Here is a 21,347-nt window from a genome sequence, read left to right on the forward strand (position 1 = left end):
ACGACCCAAAGCCCAAATAAACTCGCAACTCACGAGGAAAATCCCTAAGAGCGTCTCTACCTGGAATATTGGGAGTGCGTAGCCTCCATGGGCCATGGCGGACTAAACTGATAGGCGGTACATCGAAAACAGATCCTACCAGGAGGCTTCGCTACACAAATTCTATAGTATATCCAGTTTCAATATTTACAAAAAATAATTATTTAAGTACTGACGACCGGCTCACATCTTAAAACATAAATACATTGTCACGGTGCATTCGATGACCTTAAAATAAAAAGAAAGTGGTATCTACGAGTCCGACCAAAAGAGGGGGGGGGTTCAAGTTAAGGACCCAATGCGTGCGTCCCATTTGCCACTGCATCTTCGACAAGCTTAACCCTCTCCTGGCTACGAGGAGTGAACTTGCAAGGAAAGTGTTCGGGGTAACTAAAGCAATAATCAGCAATAATGATCGAAATGAAAATCAAAGGGATACGAACCGAAGATGCGTCGCATAGTAGGCGGCTGGAGGAGGAATACAGTTTCCGTCCTTGTCCGGGACAGGGCTCATCTCATATACGAACAAGAGATGGGCAATGTAAAGGAACATAGAAGCTTGTGAGAGATGCATTCCAGGACAGATCCTATACCCGGTATTGTTAAAGGGCCGGGGGATATCAGAAGAAAACTTTGATACACACCTACGACCGAATCCGAACGCTAGAATACTAGGATCACGTTCGGGGATGTTGCCATTGGTTGTCTCGAATCGCGAGGGGTTGAAGACATCGGGGTCCTTATGGACTGTTGGATCATGGTGGATGGCCCTGTTGCATCTGAGTAAGTCGCCAGAGCGGAAACGCGAAGGCGATACATACCAAGCGTTAGCCATGATCCACGTTCCCTTTGGGATGCGATAGCCTTTGTAGACGTCGTCCTTATCCAAGCTATGGGGGATGACAGGAGCGAGAGGATTGATTCGAAGGGTTTCCTTGATGATATAGCTGATATACGGAAGGGAATCCATGTCACCCATATTCGGAAGACGGTGAGTACCAACAACACGATCAATGTCTTCTTGGGCACGACGCTGGATCTCGGGGTATCTGACCATCATGAGGATGAAGGTACGGATCACGATCGTCGTCTGAGGTCAGAGTCAAGAGAGTGTGATGTCGAAGATAATAAAAAGAGCTTACCGTATCAATTCCGCCTGCATACAGACTTCCGGCAGCGCAGATCAGAGCGTCTTCCTCCGATGGAGTGGGATTTTCTCCGAAAGCGGCGAGTTGAGATGCTGTCCATGAAACATCTTGAGAGCCTTCCGCCTAAAGAGCATGTCAGAAAAATCATGATCAGTTGGTAGAAATAGAGACGTACGAGTTTATCTTTCACGCGTTGATATGGTAGGCGGACGAGGTTCATCGACACTGTTCTCGAGTCGCTTCCCCACTTCTTCCAACTGGCGCCGGGGAACCAGGAGGGGATATAAACCACTATCAATTGGGTAATTAGTGGTTGGCCTACCTGCCTGTATGTGAAAGAACTTACTGCTGGGGAAAGAGTCAACAAGCCAACGACCCGGCTTCGAGGCCTCGGCTGTGATGTGACTGAGGGACTCTGACAGTTGAATCCAGGGGTCATTCTCTGGTTCCGTATCGATACCGTAGGTTAATTTGAGGATAACGGAGCCGACGGTTCTGTGAACGCGTTAATAGTCGTCCTGTGTACAAGGAAGTAAACTTACATGCGAATATGCTGAGCATATCTGTCGGGAGTCTCTAGAATACGGAGGATGGTTCTCAAGGACCCGAGCTCTTGCAGGGCGTAGGCATTCTTTGAGGCCTTGGGATTCATCCAGCTGTGGACGATCTGCCGGGTCTTTTGCATCATTGGCCCGTATTTAAGGAAAAGCATCGAGGTCCTTTCGCGCCCGACGAGCTCACCGGCCATTACCTAGATTCCAGCAACCCTTCAGTCTCAGGAAGAGTTGGAGGTTATAAGTAGAAGGTTGTCGTGACTCACCAACCGGGGCTTGGTGCTGTAAAGAGAAGAACGTTTCTCGAACAGATTGAGAACATCCTCGAGTTGGTTGAGGACGATGAACTCTCGGCCGAACAAGTGCATGTAAATAATGGGTCCTGTGGGTTTCGATAAGTCGAGACTATGGTGTAGTTTATTGAAAACCTTACCGTAACGCTCAGTCCATGAGGCATAGGTCTTGTAGGGCTCCACAGGCGGAAGCTGATGAAGATTTCCAATGAAAGGGAGTGGGGTTGGTCCAGGAGGGAGAGAGGCAGTTGCCTTCCTGTGGCGGAAGTAAAAGAAAGCGACCAGGGTGAAAACTTGAAGTGCAAGGAACGCGGTATTGAGCATTTTGAAATGCAAAAGAGTCAAAGGTGGCTGAAAGAGAGCTCTCAAGTTATAAGAGATTGTGCTCACAAGATTAAGTCCAAGTTTACACACCACGCACAGCTAAGAATGAAGATAATCATCCTGACGCGGGAATAGCTGCCAGAGACCCTGATGACGCCTTCCTTATGGCGTGCAGATTGTGGCGCGCAAAAACCCCCAGGTTCAATCAATCAAATTCTGGATTTTTGATGCTGAAATGTGCACCAGAGGGTAGCACGAGCGGTGGTGGCCACGAATGATCATCAGTAGGTGAAGCAGGTTCCTTGCGTGATGAACCGAGAAAGAAACGCAGTCTTTTCGATTTAACTGCCAAATGAACCGGGTCGTAAACGGTTTTATTGCAGTTTGGACCGCAGAAAGTCAAGTCAAAGCGTTTTCTAATCGAGTGCTGTGGATGCTGTAAGATGAGTCGCCAGCGTGGCAATGGAATTTCACACACAATGTCACACTGATTATCGGTATCTTACGCACCCACCGGTATCAACAATTGAACAACAAAGTACTGTAGGTACTGTAACAATGATAAGTTGATTCATTCCCAACTTCTTTAGCAAAGTGTTGGGGTCAGAGAGACTCCCTTAAAGCTTCTCATTCTTCCCCCGCTAAACACACACATTTTCTGTAAACATGCAAGTCACTACTCACATCTGTAACCCCAAGCCAGCCTACGGACTACAAGTCACCGCTGTTCGTTTCGTCCCCCAGAACCCCAAACCAGATGGAGCCATCCTCATCCTCGCTCATGCCTATGGGTCCCACAAGGTACTGACATTTCCTTCGGCAGCTTTTACGTCGCTAACATACGTCTAGGAGACTTGGAAGCCTTTGATCGAGCATCTCTTCCAGCTAGCCGGTTCTAACGGGGCTCCAGTCAACATCGCTGAAGCTTGGTCTATTGGTACGCGCGTGTTGTGACTCGTAGATCTAGAAGCTCATGCTCAAGTCTCTCAGAGTGTCCCAACCACGGTGAGAGTGCCGTCATTAACGCGTCCGACATCGACAAGACCTGGGGCGATTCCTGTACGTTGTGCTCATTTGATGAGATGCCTTTCTGACGCATTAGTTTCGTAGGGGATGGATGGGAATATCCTAAAGCTATGCTTGCCTTCATTAACTCGAGACCGGCCGGTATCAACTTCTATGAAAGAGAGCTCATCGCTGTTGGCCATAGCCATGGAGGTAATTCGCTGTACGTGCACCATCCGTCGGCGAATCTTGAGTACCCGCTAACTATAGATATTCAGCGTCCTGCTTCACGAGTTGCAACCCAGACTTCAATTCTCATCGTTCATCCTCATGGACCCCACTCTCGGGCGAGAGTCTCCTGCGAAGGATCGCATGCAACGTATTCTCACTCATCTGACCTGGTGCAAGAATGACACATGGATGAATCGCAAACTTGCCCTCAAGGAACTGTCTACTCAGCCCGGTTTCCGTAATTGGCATCCTGAAGTCTTGAAGCTTTACGTCGTGAGTCAACGTCATTGCTTGTCCGTTTCCGCGCCTTCTCAACACTGAATAGGCTCATGGTCTTACCGAGCACCCAGCTAAAAAGTATCCCGATCCTTGGACGTTCAAGGGGGTTACGCTCGCTTGCAACAAGCGCTATGAGACGGTAGGCAATCTCAATACGACATTTATTCGCAGTATCTCAACTCTATACAGGCTTGTTACCGGGCCGATTCTCATCACCCCCGTGCATGGAACGTTCTTCACGAACTCTATCGTTGTGGCCCGCCTGTCCATCTGATCCATAGTCTCCAAGATGAGTTTGAGTATGTATCATTCTCAGCCACCGTCTTCGCATTTATCATTCTTTCTCCAGTGGCTCGGTTCTCAAGGAAGAACAGGCTGCCGGCGATCCCGAAAGCTCTGCAAAGCCCGTCAGTATTCAAAAAATCAGCAAAGGGGGCCATATGGTGTGTTCTGCTGATTGTTTCGATGGGCTCCAAAGATCTAACTCTCCAAAGTTTGTTCAAACTATGCCAATCGAGACCGCCCGTGCGATCTGGGGTGCTATCTGTTATTATGACATTCAAGATCAGCAGCAGAAGCAAGTCGAGGTAAGTTACTGTCGCTCTCTTCAAAGCTCAAGTGATGATCTGATCTGACAAAACCGCGGCAGCAGCCTGTGGTTATGGCTAAGCTATGAATGATGAGAAATTCAGAGGTGAATGTAGATCTGTTATCTGTGATTTATGGATTTCCGGAGTCGGTAATTGTGGAATTCTTCAATTCATCCCATACATAGTCAGGGCCATAGTGACTCTATATTTATCACTTCAAAGCCCTGCGAGCGGTTAATATTGACGATCATTTTGGAATTGAATAGCCCGCCCAATATTGAATATTTGAATCCCCGGGATCATGATCATCGAAAGTCGATCATCGAGGATAGTCCGAACAGATCTGTACATCCGAGGTGTCGCGTGGCTGATAGGCGAGCTCCCGGCAAAGCTGTGTCCGATCATCGCCGAAATCATTAGTAGATGATCTTCTAAAAATTCAACCAGATTTTTACCAATGCTTGGTTGATGGTTGCAATTGGTTGATAGTCAACCTTTGTTGGCCGCCAAAGGCAGCTTTGCGGGCTATCTTGATGATGGGAGGCAAATGGGAGGTGAGAAAGGTTTAGTTATTACTATGCTAATCTTTATTTGGATCACATTTTGATTATCAACGGCCCTCGCTTTCTATCAAAGTGACATCTCCGTGCTTCGAATCTCCTTGCGAACGGTCAACCGGTCACTCTCCGTTCTATCTCCTCTCCCTGCTTCCGTGACATGATACCCAGCTGACAGGTCACAGCCCTCCCTCTTCAACTCCCTCGACCACTACCAGCCCCAATCACCCTATGTCTCCAAAGTCCATCCTTATCACTGGGTATGCTGCCGGTTGCCTGCATGTATCGTACTCCGACCGACTAACCCAACCCGACTAGCTCCAGCGCAGGCGGTCTAGGTGGCGAGCTCGCCAAACAGTTCCATGCCAGAGGTCCGTGGCAACTCAAGCCTTAGATTACTCTACCCGTGTACTAAGCCTGGTGTGGATGTAGGGTTCTTTGTGATCGCCACGGCGCGAAATCTCGATTCTATGCAGGAGCTCACAGCACTTGGGATCACGACTCTTCAGCAAGATGTCATCGACGAGAAAAGTATTCAAGTAATCAAGGCAAAAGTCACTGAGCTCACGGACGGGAAGCTTGATATTTTGATCAATAACGCGTACGCATTCAAACTTTGGACCTTGTATCCTTATTCATCCTGTTTCAACACAGTGGCGTTTGTGGGTCTCGTTCGATGAATAGAGCAGGAATTCTCTCACTGACATAAGTTACGTCATAAGCATATCCCTACGCAGCAGCCGATATATCTTTGCAAACTGCTCGGGCCGTCTACGAAGTCAACCTATTCTCCGTCATGGCCATGGTTCAAGCATTCTTACCACTTCTGATCGCCTCTGGCGACGCGAGGATCGTCAATATGGGCAGCACAGCGGCCGTTGCTCCTGTCCCATTCGGATGTGTGTACAATTCGAGCAAAGCTGCACTTCACTCGTACAGTGATACACTCCGCATCGAACTTGCTCCGTTCAAGTACGTTGTGAATTTCTCAACCGTGCTGAACCCCTCTTCTCACTGTACTACGATTAGTATTAAAGTTATCACGGCGAGTATTGAACTTTTCTATACCTGAAAAACTAATGATTGCTGGCTACAGATTGTACCAGGTCTGTTCACGAGCAACCTAACAAAACCGTGGCATCGTGTACCAGAAGGCTCGATCTATACACCCATCGCACAACAATATAAAGAGCGCCGGATCGAAAAATTCACAGGTCTGGCTGCCTTGCCGGTCTGACAAATTCTCTCAAACTACAACTGATTAACATTCACAGATGGTGCCATGCCCCGCGATGAGATCACTCGCAACATCATAGACCAAGTTCTAAAGTCATCTCCACGCGCTTGGTACTGGGATGGTACTAATTCGTGGTTGATTTGGTTCCTCGGTACATTCGGCGGGAGAAAAGCATTTGTGAGTGGACACCCAACGTCTGCATTGGCTCTGAATCCTGGCTAACCTCGCATGCAAGGATGGAATTTTGAGTCGTAAATTTGGTTTGGCTGATCTTGCTCAGATACGCCAGGCAGAACAGACGAAGCGCTCAGCTTGAAAACGGGGAGACTGAATAGTTTGAATACAGTAGACTTAACTCTTATGGATTAATCTTATGTGGAATATGATCTTATTTTTGTATTCTATAATTCATAAGGAAAACCGCGCTTTGAAAGAAGCCGAAATTCGATATTTTTGAAGTTAGGATCAGGTACTTACTTCTTTACGTGAAAGAATCGATACTAGTCGTGGACGGTATAAACGCTAAGAAAAGAGGCGTAGTCGAGGGCAGGAAAGCGAGCGAGCTTGAGCGTGTTCGCGTTAGTTGTGAAGAGCCTGAGAAGAGCAGCATGGTACAAGTTATAGACAGCGTTGAAAGGTACGAGAATTAGGGCAGCGAGACTTGAAGCTTGAAATCTGGGCGACGTGCACATGAGGGGGAGAAAGACGTGGAACACCTCCAAAGCAGAAAAGTCGACATCGCGAACCTATTTCCCACGGGCCTCAGCTTCTTACCATCATGGCCGATCTGGGCTTCGACATTCCTAACTTCAACCACAAGGTCGAGTATTTTCGAGAACTGCTGGAAGAAGAAGGATGTACTATCTACAATCCCAAACGTCACCCGGCCATAGAACTCATGCTCTGTTGCTGGGGGCGTGGCGAGCTCCTTGAACGAAACATTGGCACAATCGAGCTCTCTTCAGCTGGCTCCTTAGTACTACCGCCCTTTCCTAAGAGTGGCGTCATTACCGTTCAATCTGAATATCTCGAACTTGAAAAGCGCATAATGTACCAGTACGCTTACGACCATGCAAATCCAGGCGATAGACGCGGGGCCCTTATTACTGGGATGCCTGGGATTGGTGCGTCGGGTTCTCCTTCCATCCGCACGTTTCTGATCCGATGGTTCACACAGGTAAATCAGTGTTTCTTCTATATCTTCTAGCGAAAACACTAGCTCGCAAACAACCGGTATGCATCCATATTCAAGATCGGACATTTGCCATTCTTGGACCCGAAGCAACAGATGTGTATATTGTTCCAAACTCTTCTGAAATCTTCACAGATGAAGTTCTGTTCGACATGCTTTTTTTAATAGACATGAGCTGGAGCGATGCAGACAATCCCGGATTTATGGACACATCGAATACGTTTTACCACGTTGGGGTGTCTACCCCGAACCGGTTAAAACGACTCCATACTTGGCAAAAGGAGCTTTATATCACTCCTCTCGTGATGAACCCACCCGATGTTGCGGACGTTGTCAAAATGTAAGCTCTCGTAACATTCTGTGATGCATGTTCTAGTCTGAATGATACTTTAGCTTCATGCACACCTACTCCGAATCAGGGCTTACAGAACAAAAAATGCAGAACTTTATCCGCCGTTTGATTCAAACCTTCAATATGGACCTGCATCGTTTCAAGGCCATCTTCACTCATCCTCTGTTCCAGTCAAACAGGTCCGCCGTTTTGGCCATGGAGGTCGATAGCTTCGTGAATGACGTCCGGGCCGCTCTTCTATCTATGAAAGCTGAAGACGTCGTTTCGCTGATAAGCGCCGGTTCAGACTCTCCTCAGCACTTCCATCGGCTTATTAACACATACCGAAGGCTACCGCCGACTGCCTTGGAGCTTCTTCGTCGTGACGATATGCGACATGAAGTCCGGTCTCCCTTGGTGGTGAACCTAATCTGTGAGGCGTGGACAAGCCAGGCCGACAAGATGCGGACGGTTATGGCGGCCTTACTTAGCTCCGAGATGAAGATGGCTGCAGCTCTTGGCTGGTTCTTCGAAGCGGAAGGACACACTCATATCGTTACCAACCAGAGCCTCAACATCTACCCGATGGCCCAGATGCAGGTTGGAAACAACATCTGTCTGAATCAAGATCACAACGTGCATGCCCAACCTATGGAAATCGGTCAACGTGTCATGAAGTTCTATGACTCCACATCCGACCCTTCAACGACCCGTGAGCGGAACGCTTATTATGTCCCCATGCAGGTCAACAATCCTCTCTTCGACTCTTTTCTGGTCGGCGAGGACTTTGGTGCTGCGTTTCAAATGACCAAGTCAGGCACACACAGCTTCAAAACTAAATACCTCAAGCTACTTCAAAATCGGATGGAGGCGATCTGTGGCAAACGACCATCTACCTTTTATTTTGTCTTCCTTATACCGAAGGGCAGGAATCTCAAGATCCGTATACCAGATACCCGTGTAACTCGGGTGTTCAAGTACTATACACTACCCCTCGCCTGTAAGTCACTGAAATATCAAGACCCCGATGAGGTGAAGATCATGTTGGAGCAGAATGGCATGGGTGGTATGCTGGATGAGGTGGAGCCTGAGGATGATGAATATGTCGAGGATAGCGAAACAGTGGATGATGGGGAGGTAGTCATGGATTGATGGATATCACCTCGAGAGGATGACTCTTTTCTTTTCTTTTCTCCCAGAGACTTCCATTTACTGTATCTTAATCGATCCGTGGTAATCCGTACTTTCGACCAAGAGCAATGAAGCTACGAGAATGAAAAGAGGAATATCTAATATGATTTCTTCCATGGGTACAGAGCAAATATATTAATGCATATATTAATGCCAGTGCTGCCACAACCACTCAAGCCGCCTTCTTGCCCCGTGCCAGACGCTTGGCCAATTCGGTGATTCCATACATTCGTGACAAGATAAAATCCTGAGAACGGCGTAAGAAGGTGCATTCGAATGAAAAAGATGTTACGCACGAATGTTGACCGGGGAAGGAACATGCTAATGAACCAAACAGTGAGCCAGTTAGCACCAATCCACAAGTGATGCTTCGGATTGGGTTTGAGGATCTCGGCAGTGACTGCTCTCGCAAAGACGTCAGCCGGGATAGCCTTGTCTATGTTGATGTCGGTAGAATGAAAAATAAGAGTAAATAGAATGTAGAATATCCTGACCCTGGAATTCATCTATTCGTTTTTTCTGGTAGATTTCCTTGACTGGTTGATATATGGAAGTTTCAGGAAGTGTGACCGGCTTCATGATGTTGGACTGCACATTTCCAGTCAGGATCTTCATCCGTAGTGAGCGACGAAGACTCGAATCGGGTGACCAAACGACGCACAGTTATCACTTTGACTCTACTCAACCGGTGAGGGTGGGGATCCGCAGAAATCGATTGGTTACGCACTTGAATGGAGACATCTCGACGCGAAGGGTGTCTCCGAATGAGAGAAGAGCAGCCTTGGACGAGTTATAGACGGCGTTGAAGGGTACGGGCATGAGGGCAGCCAGACTTGATATTTGGGCGACACACGCGTCATTGGATGCGAGAAGGAGGGGGAGAAAGACGTGGACCATCTCCAAAGCGCCAAAGAAGTTAACATCGTACAATTGGCGAACACGGGCCATATCCAGGTCGAAAACAGAATACGGATACGCTAACAAGAATGAGGACAAGTGTAACGTGGGCAGAGGCTGTTGAGTCTTACCTAGTCCGCTTGAAAACCGGTTTCTCAGTACAGGTGAATAGAGGAAGGGTTCAACAAACTGACGCGCTATTGACAAGAATGTCGAGCGAACCTCCGGTCTTTTCTGCGATAGTAGTCTTCAGGTCTTTAATGTTCTGTGAGTTTGCAACGTCCAAAACGAAAGTTTCAATGCCGAGCTTTGCGAGGGGTTCCATCGACTCTAGCGTACGAGAACAAGCGAACACCCTGAGGCCTGCGAGAGCTTAGAAGCAAATAGAGTGACAGACTGAGTAGCTGTGCATACCTCTTTTGTGGTTCTCTTTCGCGAGAGCGTAGCCCAGACCTCCTGTGGTGCATCTAAACGAGTTTTCAGCATTATTCAGGCTCAAATTCCGGGGGAATTGCTTGCCCAGTAATGAGGATGGTGTGCCGAGTCATGGCCGTCGAGGAGCAAGGATGGAACGTGGCTGGAAGCTCACTGCATTGGCAGCGTCTTATGGCTGATTATTCTTCAATTCAAAAGTATTAGCATAGCTGAGATGAGCGGCTCGGTCCGCGTCGGTTCATTTCATGGATCGCGATGCTTACCTAAAGGCACTGAAACCATCTCCGGTCTTTTCACCACTGCAAACACGGATATCAGAGCGCGCCCAAAGAAATGATCAGAATGCTGCCATCTTCATTTTAAAGGCTTCCAGAATCAGTCTTGTGCCTAACAATGACTTCAACTATCGACAGTGACTCCCAGCCAAACCTCAATCTCGTTCGGTCAACCTTGGATGAGGGTGCCAAATCCCCTCCTGTTGGTGGGCAACATGTACCGTTATCCCAGATTTTGCCCATCATCGTTGCGCTTTGCCTGGCGCTTTTTCTCAGCGCGTTGGAATTGGTGAGTTTCGGTTCTTTGTCTCCTCCGAATAGCCAACTCACATCTTCTTTAGACTGCAGTTTCGACTGCTTTGCCGACCATCGTGGATTCCATTCCAGACTATCGCTCTCAAGACTTCATCTGGATGGGTTCCGCTTACTCGCTTGCTGCGACTGCCTTCCTTCCGTTCACGGGGGCCCTCGCACAGGTGAATTCAAATTCTTTCCTATCTATCATATCTCATTTGGTTTTCAGGTCTTTGGAAGGCGTCCCATCGTCCTCGTGTCTCTTGCTCTTTTTTCTATCGGAAGTGCACTATGTGGATCAGCCAAGGTTGAGGCGCAGATTCTTGCCGGAAGAGGTATGTCACTAGGTTCGCGTTGAACGAAACAATGACCGCTCTTCTGTTTCCAGCCATCCAAGGTGTTGGAGGAGGAGGTATACTGTCCCTGACCAACATCGTTCTCGCGGATCTCGTCCCATTGCAGAAAAGAGGCAACTATAACGCGTTTCTTGGACTGTTCGTCGCCGATTACTATCTATGAACTCTCGTTCACTCACTTGCCCCCAGGACTTGGAGTATCGCGTCGATTCTGGGACCATTCTTCGGTGGCCTTTTGGCTCAGAAGGGAGCGTGGAGATGGTTATTCTGTATGCCCCAGTTCTGCTTCAATGCTCCCTCTAAGTCTTCTCTCAGATCTCAATATCCCATTATGTGCCGTTGTCGCTCTGCTGGCTATTCGGTATCTCAACTTGAGAACTCCCAAGGAGTCACTGCTTTTCAAGTTGAGACGGCTCGATTTCGTGTATGTTATACGCTCTTCCTGTGGTCTCTTACTGAAGCGAGTTGTAGTGGCAACTTCTTGGTTGTCGGGAGTACGAGTGCTTGTGTCCTTGCACTTACGTGGGCTGGAGCATCATTCAGCTGGTCCTCGGTTCAAGTTCTCGTCCCATTATGCCTCGGCTTAAGTGGCCTCATCGCCTTCTTCGCCTATGAAGGCGTGTACGCGAAGGATCCGATGGTACGAAGTTCCCGTTTCCCAGCGAAATCAATTCTGACCTTCACTCTAGGTACCTTCCTTACTATGGTCTAATCGCACAAGTGTCAGTGGGTGAGTTGTTACAAACACTCGTTGTACGCTCTTTGATCTGAATCATGATCAAGCTACATCCAAACTTTTGTGGTCCAGGCGACACTCCTATGCTTCATCTGTAGGTGGTGATTCTGTTTCGTTGTCAACCTTTTTTAGACCATCTACCCTTTGTTAGACTACCTTCCCGTATATTTCCAAGCTTGCAAGCTATCATCACCCCTCAAATCGGGTTTGGATATGTTCGGACTCGCATTGAGCCTCGCGCCTATCTCTGTCTTGGTCGGCTTCACCGTCGCCAAGTTCAGATGCTACCGACCTCAGCTCTGGGTTGGGTGGTCTATCATGGTCCTTTCGATGGGCCTGCTCAGCACCGTAAAGGAAACTAGCCATCTTTGGCTCTCCATCGGTTACACGATTCTCGTCGGCGCGGGTATGGGAACGGCATACACAGCGACGATGTTCCCTGTACTTGCACCATTACCAGTCTCTGCAAATGCTCAGGCTGTTGCTCTCGGCATGTTCCTGCGCTTGTTTGGGCAAGTATGGGGAATCACGATTGGTGGAGCGATCTTACAGAACGGCCTCGCTCATCTCCCAGCTGAAGTCTTAGCAATGCACCCTCCAGGCGGAGATATAGCGTATGGCACCATCGCTGTGCTGCCAGAACTGCCGCTCGAGCTGCAGGCTGAGGTGCGGTCGCTCTTTGCGAAATCATTGAGCACACTTTGGCAGGTCATGGCAGGGCTTTCTGGGATCGGGCTTGTGTCTTCTTTGATGATGAAGGCGGTACCGATGCACACGTATACCGACGAAAGTTGGGGTGTTGTCGAGGGTGAACAGTCTTCTGTTGAGAAATCCTAGACAACCCATTTCGCAATCGATCAGTAACCTGTAGTATGACTTTTATTACGCGTCTCAAAAGCAATTGACCAATCTGAGATTTGGTCTGTGGCGATATAGGGTGCATTCCGTTGATTGAATATTCATGTTCATCGGATTCGTACCATTACGAATCGATGATTGTTGCGCACCAGTTACTAACGGTTCTGTTTTCTCCTCGTCGTCCAGTTCCTGAATAAAGATCATCACTGGTTCTCAGTTCATTTTATGAGCGGGAAAACTTCATCAAGAAAGAGTATTCGGTAGGTCCTTTGTATATGAGCGTCGTCAACGGTGGCGCCTACTGAGGCCGCAGTCATCAATATTGATAAATTATCAATCGGGCATCCAAATCAGGAATGCACTTCTTTCTGAGAAACTGCCAGCAGCGAGGCTGTGGGCTGCTTCACTTAAACACCTCGGCGCAACAGCAGTTTGCAACATTGTCACGATGAACGAAAGTACTCCCCTCCTAGTTGACACCCCAATCGAGCCCGTTCTGGTGTCCAAGGACATCTACACCTATGTTCCACCGTCTGGTAAAGACACTCATCCTACGCCCAGCTCTGGTCCCGAGTGAGTCAATCGTTGCGCGCACAGTTCTCTCATAGACTGACGACAAGCGCAGACTCATTCTGATATTCGGGTGGCGTACGTTTTTCAGCCAAATCTCTAAATTGCTCTAGTCTCAGCATTCCTCTACTACAGTTGATGGCAAGCTTTCGCCGTTGAAGAGGTACATGCAAGGGTACAGAAAGTTGTATCCCCAGGCCACGCAGGTGCTCATCATGTCGCGAAAATCCTCAGGATGGAGTCGGAAGAGCACGAACGTGAGTTTCCACACCGTTGTCTTATAACCCGTAACCGACAATTGGTTCAGCTCAACGTTATTCGCCCGGCTATTGATATCATCCAAAGCCATGGTCTTTTTGGACCTTCACCACCTAATATGCTCGTTCATGTCTTGTCAAACGGTGCGCGCTTTCTCTGTCTACATTTTTTTTTAAATGTTCTCAACAATCTACTTTGTCTAAGGTGGTGGATTCCAGCTCCTTCTCGCCTCAGAACTCATGAAAGAAATTCCCCATCAGCCACCGGTTGATAAGCGTCCAGCTACTGCCATCGTGTTTGATTCCGTTCCAGGCGAAGCCGGCCTCTGGCACGCGTTGTATGCCCACACAATCGGCCTATCTCTCTTCGTGAAGTTCCTCGTTTCGGGACCTTTGATCTTGATCTACGCTGCGGTCATGGGCTGGGCATGGATCCGTCGTCAACCCTCACCATTCGACGTCCTGCGAGAAGGACTGCAGGACCCCTACATGGTTCCATTCTCGAACAAACGTACGCCAAGGTTGTATATCTATTCACAGCAGGACCAGCTCGTCCTCGGAGAGTCGGTTGAGAAGCATATGGCTGATGCTAAGGCGAGAGGGCTGGCAGTTAATGCGGAACTCTTCCAAGGGTCTTCTCATGTTGCTCACATGAGAAAGGATCCCGTGAAGTATTGGGATGTGATAGCGAATCATTGGACCGAGGCTGTCAAAATTTTGTCCTAGGCAGTGGTTGCGAACTCATCCACCTTTGCCAAACTCTATTTGATACCCTCTGGATAAGGATAGCGAAGTCCTTTCTCGTATAGTTAGATGGACCTTGTTCTAGTACACCGTCGAATAGATGATTTTGGGACATGACTTGGTGCAACAGAGAACTTGCAAACAATCCAGCGAGCGAAATCCTGATAAAGCTAGCCTTACACCATTCTCGAGGAACAGGCCGTATCTCGGTTCTCGTGGCAGCGAGCAGCCCCGGCGCCCGAGTTAGAATGCAGACAGAATCGCTCAAATTCGGACGAATTCCACTGTGTAATTTGGGATGTTAATCACCTCATTATTTACTGTAATGCTATAGAAACTAAAAATGGCCTTTGTTAATTATAGAAACAGCGTCTCGAGCTCAGGCTAAGGCTAAACAAAAATGTGAGTTATCTGCCTTCAAGTGATTCAACTTTGATCTTCACCTTTCAAAAGACAATCATTGTCATTGGTGAGAGGTTTCGGGACAATGGGAAGAGTGTGGGCGTCGGGCGGTCTACCTCATGGTTATCAAACGCCAGTCTACAATCATGATCAAATATGCAATCAAATTTGTTCAGTTAGACCCCTTCGGACCTGATATGAAGTATACGTACATCCACCCAGGGAAAGTCTGTGATTCTCTGAGGTAATCCCTGTTACCCTGATCTTGCCTTTAGTGGTAGTATGTCAGCACGATATCCTCAGCTCCGTCTTCCCAACTGGAAGGACTTGAGGTACTTCCTGGTGTTAATCCGTGGTCGCAAGTATCAAGCGAGATCTATCAATTGATGCCAGAAGCTCAGAAGTTGAAACAGGTGTGAAGGACCTAATCAGTTGAAACATATCAAGATTCTCCCGTGCACTACCTTGTTGATTTTGATATGTGGACTTCCATATTCTCCGAGGGCGTTCATGATTTGATCGTGAAGATTACCGTGACGGAGCGAGAGAGGTTTCGCCGAACTGAACCGGTTCGCTTAGGTTCGGTTCACGGTACCACTACACTTACTTCCTGCAACCGTCACTCGACCTTTTATAGACTAAGTATGTTTGGAGGAATTCCCCATCCTACAGCCCTCTGTTGGACTTCAGAGCCTCTTCCTTCGTTCAAATGTCTCAGATGCCCCCATCTAGCGGTGCTTCAGGCGCTGTTCCCGGCAGCGCTGTCCCCAGTGCGGGGCTTCCGCCACTTCCTGACTTCAACCCCACGCTTGGGGCCCTCCTCGTCGGGCTTATCCTGTCGACAGCGTAAGTCGTCTCCTGCAGTGGCATTTGTTCAGCGCTCTCATCATTTACATAGACTGTGGGGTGTCGGGTGTACTCAAGCATATTGGTATGTGGGCCTGTGCACAAGTCTGTTCTTTCGCTCACATTACTGGTAGGTTCTACGACACTTTCAAGAACGAACGACGGTACCTAAAGACCCTGGTATGCAAATTTATTCATCTCAGATTTTCTTGCTGTTTGACGCTTTTTTCAACCATGTAGGTTGCGATTAGTTGGTACGATTTCATAGTACTACGACTTCCCTCCGACAAACACACTCAGCTGATTCTTAAGGGTTCTCGACACCACTCAACAGGCCTTGATTGGCCATGTGATATACACGTTCACAATCACCGTTCGTGTTTCCCTACCAAGTCTCTGAGTCCGCTAATTGTCAACATTAGAACTACTTCAATCCTCTCTTCTTGGATCACTATATCTGGAGTTTGTGGGTAAGTACCTCCTCTTTCTCTCACCTACCTTAGTGGCTCACGCGTGGTTACGAACTTCAGACTCAGTCTCTTTTCGAGGTTCGCTTTCGGCAGCTGTAAATCTGCGCTTGGTCAATTACTCAAAATCAACTCAGTGTCTCACTTCGTTCACGGTTCAAGCTTTCTTTGCGTATCGAATTTTTGTCTGTAAGTGAACGCCTTAATCTTGTGTTCTTGGCATCAGTGAGTAACATCCACAGTGAGCGAAAAGAATTATTTCGTCGCAGTCCTCCCAGTAAGTAATCCATCCCGATTCGCATTTCATGTTCGAGTGTCATACTCACTGACACCAGTGCATGCTGGTTCTTGCCAAACTTGGTATGTTAATAGCTTAAAAACCCGCCCGTCATTATTTGTGCTGATGTCACTGTACCTGCCAACAGCGATAGGACTCGGTGCGTTCTCAGTGTTCTGAAGTTCCTGAAGAACTACACGTCTAATCGTCGCAATCATAGCGTACGTTATCATCAATTCACGCGAAAGCAGCATTACCATGGCCATCATGCGTAATTTTTGGACCTCGAAGGCGGTAAATGCAATAACCATGACAAGCGACGTGTTCTTGGCGCTATTCATGGTGGTACTGCTTGCGAGGGCAAAGACGGGTATCAAACGATCCGATAACCTGTTGAATCGTCTAATGGTACGTTGGGGATGCGGAGTGTGTGAACACTGAGCTGAGCTGTAGCTTACGTCCTCTGAACAGGTCTACACCGTCAATACGGGCTTGATCACCAGTGTTTGCGCTACCATCACTCTCATTCTGGCAACTGTTTTCCCTGCCAACTACCTTTATTCTGTCTTCTACTTCATGACTGGAAAACTGTAAGTTACAGGCCATTCCACGGTGTACGCTCATCAACTGAAACGTACTACGTACGGCCTAGGTACTTCAACACCATGCTGGCATCCCTCAATGCTCGAAGAAATGTGCAGAAGGAATCCAGTACAGTCGTGATGATGTCGGGTCTGACCCACTCCGCCACCGACAGTGAACTTCCACCGTTGGCTGCTCGCTCTGGTACTCAACTTGGAAGCTCTGGCACAACCATCGTAAGTGAATCAATTAGGTTGTGCTAACTGGCCGCTCACTTTATGGCACGCAGAACTCGAACCGGGGAAACAATCTTTACGATTACAAGGCAACTGCAGTGTGATTTTCAGATGTTACTGGTTTGAACTGGAAGATTTAATTTTAGGTCGTGTATTCATTCTTGTTGATATATATTCTGCGATATATTCTCGGTTAGTGTTGTTAAACGGTACTGCGGAATCATCCCGACAAGGCAAGAACAGCCAATACCAGGCTGAAAGTGGGGATCGCAATCATTAAGGTATTCGATATTCAATACTGGATGGGAACAGGAAACTGTCAGTTATACCACAGGACATCTCTTTTTGAAGAATTCGAAGAGGATATGGCACTACCCTTGTTACATTTTTGAAGATGTAGTGAAGAATATACATTCGAGTGGTTGTGATAGCTGTTCAGATCCAGAGGTCGATTGCGTAGGATTTGGTGCCTTGGCTAGTTCCCCCAATTTCCCGGTGTGTTATCTGATTCTTAGTTAGTGAAACCCAGGCGTGATATGGGGGTCGCGACTGGACAAGTAGCTCTTCGAGTTCCTGGAATTTTGGGAACCAAAACCATTGTCGGCGATGTCGGATTTCGCCTGACAACCCAATGGACCAGAGATTCTCAACCCAAATTCTCTCAAAAACTGTCTCAGAAAGTTCTCACTGCCGGTTGGACTTGGAATGTATAGGATGAAGCTCTTGTAGGGGGGTCAATCAATTGAAATATACTTGACGGATCCAAATATGAGAAACAATCTACAGCTTACTGCGGAACTACAAAATCCGACTGTCAGCGACGGTGTTTTTCCTTGTCTGACACAAGCTTACCGGGAGGGATATCGAGGTGTTTGGGATCCAGGTACCACGCGCCTATCGGATCTCGGTAAGTCGTCGCGGTCGCCAGGTCCAGGAACGATAAAACTCACGATCTTCCCCAGTCTTGTCTGCGGTCGTTTGCCCGTCTCCTAGCCAATAGAATCGATTTCTAGGTTTATCATCCAAAGGCTTATAATGGTAGTCCTCCCATCGTGGATGTTCTAGAGCGCGTAAACAGTGGAGAGTCGAGCCTTGGATCATTCAGAATGTAATGAACAAAAAAGGTTGGTCCTCGCGATAGTAGTTGCTCACCAGGCCATAATGCCAACACTCGTCCTTCTTCCTTTCCGGCCTTGTACCAAGCGCGACACTTTGCTCCGAAGACGCTCTAACACGGAGGTTCAATAGAAGATCCTAATTCGTGCCGGTCTTGGGCACACCTACCGTAGGGAAAAAACTCTAATCAAGGAGAGTAGGGGGGGTGAATAATGCTAAATGGAACCGCGACACGGTACACCCACTTCGATATACGCATCAAAGTCATCCACAGCCTCTTTCTTGACGTCGATACTCTTCAGCCGTTCTCGTTGAAGTTTAAGAGTGGCCTCAACGGCATAGTCGACCTCGCGTTCAAGTAAGATCAGCAAAGAACCAGCACCGACACCAGAGTTGGGTCCAAGTGCTTGAAACCAGTTCGGGAAGCCATCGACGGCTACCGTTAAATACGTCCGAGGATGGGGCTCCCATTTATCTCGCAAATTGACCCCGTCCTTCCCGATAATGGGAAAGTTGTAGTTGAAAGTCGTATCGTAGCCTATTCAGCATCGTAACAAGTGAATATCAGCTCCAGGACATTGCGTAGAATCTGCAAACAATTCAGCTCACCGGTTGCACAGATAATGACATCCAGCTCCCTATGTGTACCATCCACGTTCTCTATTCCAAACGGAGTCACTCGCTTGATTTCCTCCCGAACAAATTCCAGCTGAGACCCCAAAGGGAAGAAGGTCAGCCAAGTTCGATAATAATAATCCCAGAAAGGCGGACATTGTCTTCACAAAGTGCTTCCAAATATCCAGGTCCAGGAGTCAATCGTCGACAAGCTACCGGGAAGTCCGGTATGACTGGGTAAACCAGGGCTCAGTGTCTGAACACTACATTTTGTGAAACCGTTCACTCACGGGAATCGGCAACCCCCGGTGCCCCGGCAAGTTTCTTGAGCATGATCTCCTTAAAAGCTGCTCTGACATTCTGCTGCATAATGTTTTCCCGTAGAGTTACTGCATGCACACCCTGTAACAGAAGGTCTCAATTTTTGAAACCTCAGATAAGAGGTTCCAATATGTCCATACATTCAAAACAGACTCGAGTTCGCGTCTATATCGAGGGTAGTATTCTGGGTCCCTGAACTTTTCCTTGTCTGCTTCTGTAAAGGCATCTGAAAGCGAGAAATTCAACTGGGGGATACAAAATGATGCGACTAGAGTCTTACAGTTCTCATTTTCGGGGTCGTTAGAAAGTTTGTCCATCTGTTCCTTCATAAATAGAGGTGATATCCAGGTCTTCCCTCGAACGTAGTTGACGAGATGTTTCACTTTGGGTCGAAGGGAGGGTACAATCTGTATCGCGGATGATCCCTGGGTTGGATTAGTGTTCTCCCAAAAGGGCTCTAAACCTCAATAACTCACGACGCCGATGACACCGACAGATTTATTGCCCCAGCTCTTCACGGAATCCTCCCAGCTGAGATGAGGGTCCCCGCTTCCCTCTCCAGTTTCCCACTGTGCGCTGTGGATTACTTTGCCTTGAAATTCATGTAACCCTTCGATATCTGGCCATTTCCAACGGCTAAGACCCCCCATCCCCGTGAAAAGGACGTCCGCGGTATCTTCGAATTCCTCATGATCTCCCTGGTCTGTGACTCGTCGGATGGTCAGGTGCCATTTACCCTCGTCGTCGTTCCATCGTGCACTTGTCAGGCGGTGTTGGAGCTTGATGTAAGGCATCAACTTGTACTTGTCGACCACTGACTCAAGGTACGTGAGAATTTCCGAACCAGGGGCATAGAATGAAGACCAGTTTGGCTGTGGGAAAAAAACAGACGGTCAGCGGGAGTGGAAATTATCCGTCAGAGAAAGAGATATACATTTTCCACGAATGTCAGCTGATACTATTCATCCTTTTGAATTTGAGTGATTTTGATTGAATTTGATTAAAGGAAGAAACAGAAGACGAACACAATGGGAAGGTATGTCGCAGGCTAAGCCCTGGGGATATGATGAGGAAAATCGTACGAACAATTGGCTCTTGAGTGCGTTGTGACGTACCGGGTACTTATTTGTGAACCACGTCCCTCCAACGCCTGCGTTCCCGTCGTAGATTGTCAAGTCGAGATTACTGACTCTTTGACGAAAACTGTAGGAGGTCAGAGATTAGTGTTTGTCGAGAAGGGTCTCCTAGAAAGTCACCGAATTCCCGCCACGATACCTATATTGAAGTGGGGTTTAAAGCGGCAGCAATACTTTCCTATAGTAGTTACGCACCGGAATAACCAGCCCCTATGACGACCACCTTCATCGGACGTGGCTCATCAATGCAGAAGTCCCCGAGAGCGAACGTCGCAGACTCTGAGCCTTTGAAAGAACTGCCTGGATTATCAGCCCCCGCTATGCCGTCCTCCGCTCTGTGGTCATCCATGTAGATGTCCATCGCATTCCTCCCATTCACCAGACCTGCTTCTTGCCTGGTGGTCTTTGGAGGATTGAAGAAAGACGAGAGAGTTTCTACAAGAGAAGGCATGGTAGACAGGTTTGACGGATAACGGTCGTTTATTCTGAGACTCTTTCCATGGGTAGATATATATATGTCGATGTTCCTGCCATCGCCTATGCGTGTCAGCAGATCAAATCCCACCAATTCAGCATGGGAAAGACGATGAAAAAGTTTGTGACGGAAGGCTCATGCACAAAGAACGGCCTGACTTGTTCGGCCGGATATGGGAGAAAGCGGGCAATAAAGACACCCGAGAGCTCAACCCATCCAACCAAGAGGGAAGTTATAGCGGCTAAAGGGCGGACCCCGGGATCTGGAGAACTTTACATCAAAAGCGATTCAAGTATGTGGTAGCTCGCACCTACGAAACTGGGAAGACTAGGGCTTCATTAGCGTAGAAAACGCCGAAGACACTACGGCCTTTGTATGGATCAAAGGTCATGCCGGTATAGAAGGGATTGAAATGGCAGGATGACGGAAGAAATGGAGCCTGACGGTACCCGCTCCTTTCAAAGGTAACCGGCCAAACGCC

The 21,347-nt window shown here is 48.0% G+C and overlaps 9 protein-coding genes across 13 annotated transcripts; 6 read left to right on the forward strand and 3 right to left on the reverse strand.

The window, feature by feature from the left end:
- Positions 1-142: 142 nt before the first annotated feature.
- E1B28_001717 (uncharacterized protein) lies at positions 143-2,814 on the reverse strand. Of its 3 annotated transcripts, none has more exons than XM_043147678.1 (11): positions 2,456-2,814; positions 2,175-2,327; positions 2,008-2,123; positions 1,730-1,938; positions 1,534-1,682; positions 1,363-1,478; positions 1,182-1,310; positions 861-1,129; positions 684-809; positions 483-626; positions 143-429 (listed from the first exon to the last, which is right to left on the reverse strand). In XM_043147678.1, exons 1-11 carry the CDS (start codon positions 2,475-2,477, stop codon positions 327-329), a joined length of 1,536 nt encoding a protein of 511 aa, XP_043016392.1. In that variant the 5' UTR covers positions 2,478-2,814; the 3' UTR covers positions 143-326. The 3 variants fall into 3 exon arrangements, with proteins under 3 accessions (XP_043016392.1, XP_043016390.1, XP_043016391.1); XM_043147676.1 differs by having other exon boundaries at positions 2,425-2,814; XM_043147677.1 differs by having other exon boundaries at positions 2,175-2,814.
- Positions 2,815-2,878: 64 nt separating this feature from the next.
- On the forward strand, positions 2,879-4,732 carry E1B28_001718 (uncharacterized protein). Its single transcript, XM_043147679.1, has 10 exons — positions 2,879-3,159; positions 3,208-3,295; positions 3,349-3,417; positions 3,469-3,586; positions 3,642-3,867; positions 3,920-4,012; positions 4,063-4,172; positions 4,223-4,316; positions 4,368-4,460; positions 4,526-4,732. Exons 1-10 carry the CDS (start codon positions 3,025-3,027, stop codon positions 4,547-4,549), a joined length of 1,050 nt encoding a protein of 349 aa, XP_043016393.1. The 5' UTR covers positions 2,879-3,024; the 3' UTR covers positions 4,550-4,732.
- A 219-nt stretch (positions 4,733-4,951) lies between these two features.
- On the forward strand, positions 4,952-6,606 carry E1B28_001719 (uncharacterized protein). 2 transcript variants are annotated; one of them, XM_043147680.1, is made up of 10 exons: positions 4,952-5,017; positions 5,192-5,280; positions 5,339-5,391; positions 5,453-5,621; positions 5,675-5,682; positions 5,743-5,992; positions 6,050-6,065; positions 6,117-6,234; positions 6,295-6,434; positions 6,493-6,606. In XM_043147680.1, exons 1-10 carry the CDS (start codon positions 4,997-4,999, stop codon positions 6,571-6,573), a joined length of 945 nt encoding a protein of 314 aa, XP_043016394.1. In that variant the 5' UTR covers positions 4,952-4,996; the 3' UTR covers positions 6,574-6,606. The 2 variants fall into 2 exon arrangements, with proteins under 2 accessions (XP_043016394.1, XP_043016395.1); XM_043147681.1 differs by lacking the exon at positions 4,952-5,017 and having other exon boundaries at positions 5,094-5,280.
- Positions 6,607-7,014: 408 nt separating this feature from the next.
- E1B28_001720 (uncharacterized protein) lies at positions 7,015-9,031 on the forward strand. Its single transcript, XM_043147682.1, has 3 exons — positions 7,015-7,381; positions 7,435-7,789; positions 7,843-9,031. The coding sequence occupies exons 1-3, from the start codon at positions 7,036-7,038 to the stop codon at positions 8,930-8,932; spliced, it is 1,791 nt and encodes a 596-aa protein (XP_043016396.1). The 5' UTR covers positions 7,015-7,035; the 3' UTR covers positions 8,933-9,031.
- Positions 9,032-9,067: 36 nt separating this feature from the next.
- E1B28_001721 (uncharacterized protein) lies at positions 9,068-10,509 on the reverse strand. 2 transcript variants are annotated; one of them, XM_043147683.1, is made up of 9 exons: positions 10,388-10,509; positions 10,283-10,335; positions 10,063-10,231; positions 10,000-10,007; positions 9,699-9,948; positions 9,633-9,648; positions 9,466-9,580; positions 9,268-9,407; positions 9,068-9,218 (listed from the first exon to the last, which is right to left on the reverse strand). In XM_043147683.1, exons 1-9 carry the CDS (start codon positions 10,414-10,416, stop codon positions 9,144-9,146), a joined length of 855 nt encoding a protein of 284 aa, XP_043016397.1. In that variant the 5' UTR covers positions 10,417-10,509; the 3' UTR covers positions 9,068-9,143. The 2 variants fall into 2 exon arrangements, with proteins under 2 accessions (XP_043016397.1, XP_043016398.1); XM_043147684.1 differs by having other exon boundaries at positions 9,268-9,580.
- A 72-nt stretch (positions 10,510-10,581) lies between these two features.
- E1B28_001722 (uncharacterized protein) lies at positions 10,582-13,023 on the forward strand. Its single transcript, XM_043147685.1, has 10 exons — positions 10,582-10,867; positions 10,920-11,054; positions 11,102-11,207; positions 11,261-11,366; positions 11,418-11,497; positions 11,544-11,652; positions 11,700-11,868; positions 11,918-11,958; positions 12,012-12,058; positions 12,116-13,023. The coding sequence occupies exons 1-10, from the start codon at positions 10,697-10,699 to the stop codon at positions 12,799-12,801; spliced, it is 1,650 nt and encodes a 549-aa protein (XP_043016399.1). The 5' UTR covers positions 10,582-10,696; the 3' UTR covers positions 12,802-13,023.
- Positions 13,024-13,176: 153 nt separating this feature from the next.
- Positions 13,177-14,521, forward strand: E1B28_001723 (uncharacterized protein). The gene is made up of 5 exons (XM_043147686.1): positions 13,177-13,395; positions 13,448-13,470; positions 13,528-13,649; positions 13,700-13,793; positions 13,855-14,521. Exons 1-5 carry the CDS (start codon positions 13,271-13,273, stop codon positions 14,373-14,375), a joined length of 885 nt encoding a protein of 294 aa, XP_043016400.1. The 5' UTR covers positions 13,177-13,270; the 3' UTR covers positions 14,376-14,521.
- A 958-nt stretch (positions 14,522-15,479) lies between these two features.
- On the forward strand, positions 15,480-17,307 carry E1B28_001724 (uncharacterized protein; the record flags this gene model as incomplete). The annotated part of the gene is made up of 15 exons (XM_043147687.1): positions 15,480-15,641; positions 15,694-15,726; positions 15,776-15,821; positions 15,882-15,895; positions 15,954-16,014; positions 16,064-16,111; positions 16,172-16,189; positions 16,246-16,297; positions 16,351-16,385; positions 16,444-16,468; positions 16,534-16,545; positions 16,606-16,793; positions 16,839-16,975; positions 17,038-17,203; positions 17,257-17,307. The coding sequence occupies exons 1-15, from the start codon at positions 15,505-15,507 to the stop codon at positions 17,305-17,307; spliced, it is 1,023 nt and encodes a 340-aa protein (XP_043016401.1). The 5' UTR covers positions 15,480-15,504.
- A 683-nt stretch (positions 17,308-17,990) lies between these two features.
- Positions 17,991-20,842, reverse strand: E1B28_001725 (uncharacterized protein; the record flags this gene model as incomplete). The annotated part of the gene is made up of 17 exons (XM_043147688.1): positions 17,991-18,001; positions 18,056-18,097; positions 18,154-18,294; positions 18,356-18,431; positions 18,488-18,502; positions 18,565-18,857; positions 18,929-19,028; positions 19,091-19,167; positions 19,225-19,336; positions 19,396-19,481; positions 19,536-19,680; positions 19,732-20,127; positions 20,190-20,213; positions 20,281-20,310; positions 20,371-20,458; positions 20,512-20,530; positions 20,587-20,842. The coding sequence occupies 17 exons, from the start codon at positions 20,840-20,842 to the stop codon at positions 17,991-17,993; spliced, it is 1,911 nt and encodes a 636-aa protein (XP_043016402.1).
- Positions 20,843-21,347: the final 505 nt, after the last annotated feature.

The sequence above is a fragment of the Marasmius oreades genome, chromosome 1, assembly GCF_018924745.1.
Source record: "Marasmius oreades isolate 03SP1 chromosome 1, whole genome shotgun sequence".
Taxonomy (NCBI): domain Eukaryota; kingdom Fungi; phylum Basidiomycota; class Agaricomycetes; order Agaricales; family Marasmiaceae; genus Marasmius; species Marasmius oreades.

Coding starts and splice junctions, on each gene's coding strand:
- E1B28_001717 (XM_043147677.1), bottom strand. CDS start 2,358: ATGCTCAATACCGCGTTCCTTGCACTTCAAGTTTTCACCCTGGTCGCT. Junction 1,683..1,729: donor TATGCTCAGCATATTCGCAT/GTAAGTTTACTT, acceptor ACGCGTTCACAG/AACCGTCGGCTCCGTTATCC. Junction 1,311..1,362: donor AACGCGTGAAAGATAAACTC/GTACGTCTCTAT, acceptor CATGCTCTTTAG/GCGGAAGGCTCTCAAGATGT.
- E1B28_001718 (XM_043147679.1), top strand. CDS start 3,025: ATGCAAGTCACTACTCACATCTGTAACCCCAAGCCAGCCTACGGACTA. Junction 3,868..3,919: donor AAGTCTTGAAGCTTTACGTC/GTGAGTCAACGT, acceptor AACACTGAATAG/GCTCATGGTCTTACCGAGCA. Junction 4,173..4,222: donor AGTCTCCAAGATGAGTTTGA/GTATGTATCATT, acceptor TTCTTTCTCCAG/TGGCTCGGTTCTCAAGGAAG.
- E1B28_001719 (XM_043147680.1), top strand. CDS start 4,997: ATGATGGGAGGCAAATGGGAG. Junction 6,235..6,294: donor CCGGATCGAAAAATTCACAG/GTCTGGCTGCCT, acceptor TAACATTCACAG/ATGGTGCCATGCCCCGCGAT. Junction 6,435..6,492: donor TCGGCGGGAGAAAAGCATTT/GTGAGTGGACAC, acceptor CTCGCATGCAAG/GATGGAATTTTGAGTCGTAA.
- E1B28_001720 (XM_043147682.1), top strand. CDS start 7,036: ATGGCCGATCTGGGCTTCGACATTCCTAACTTCAACCACAAGGTCGAG. Junction 7,382..7,434: donor TACTGGGATGCCTGGGATTG/GTGCGTCGGGTT, acceptor TGGTTCACACAG/GTAAATCAGTGTTTCTTCTA. Junction 7,790..7,842: donor GTTGCGGACGTTGTCAAAAT/GTAAGCTCTCGT, acceptor ATGATACTTTAG/CTTCATGCACACCTACTCCG.
- E1B28_001721 (XM_043147683.1), bottom strand. CDS start 10,416: ATGACTCGGCACACCATCCTCATTACTGG. Junction 9,408..9,465: donor ACGAATAGATGAATTCCAGG/GTCAGGATATTC, acceptor ACATCAACATAG/ACAAGGCTATCCCGGCTGAC. Junction 9,219..9,267: donor TCCTTCCCCGGTCAACATTC/GTGCGTAACATC, acceptor CGCCGTTCTCAG/GATTTTATCTTGTCACGAAT.
- E1B28_001722 (XM_043147685.1), top strand. CDS start 10,697: ATGACTTCAACTATCGACAGTGACTCCCAGCCAAACCTCAATCTCGTT. Junction 10,868..10,919: donor TTCTCAGCGCGTTGGAATTG/GTGAGTTTCGGT, acceptor CATCTTCTTTAG/ACTGCAGTTTCGACTGCTTT. Junction 11,367..11,417: donor TATAACGCGTTTCTTGGACT/GTTCGTCGCCGA, acceptor ACTTGCCCCCAG/GACTTGGAGTATCGCGTCGA.
- E1B28_001723 (XM_043147686.1), top strand. CDS start 13,271: ATGAACGAAAGTACTCCCCTCCTAGTTGACACCCCAATCGAGCCCGTT. Junction 13,650..13,699: donor GGAGTCGGAAGAGCACGAAC/GTGAGTTTCCAC, acceptor CAATTGGTTCAG/CTCAACGTTATTCGCCCGGC. Junction 13,794..13,854: donor CGTTCATGTCTTGTCAAACG/GTGCGCGCTTTC, acceptor ACTTTGTCTAAG/GTGGTGGATTCCAGCTCCTT.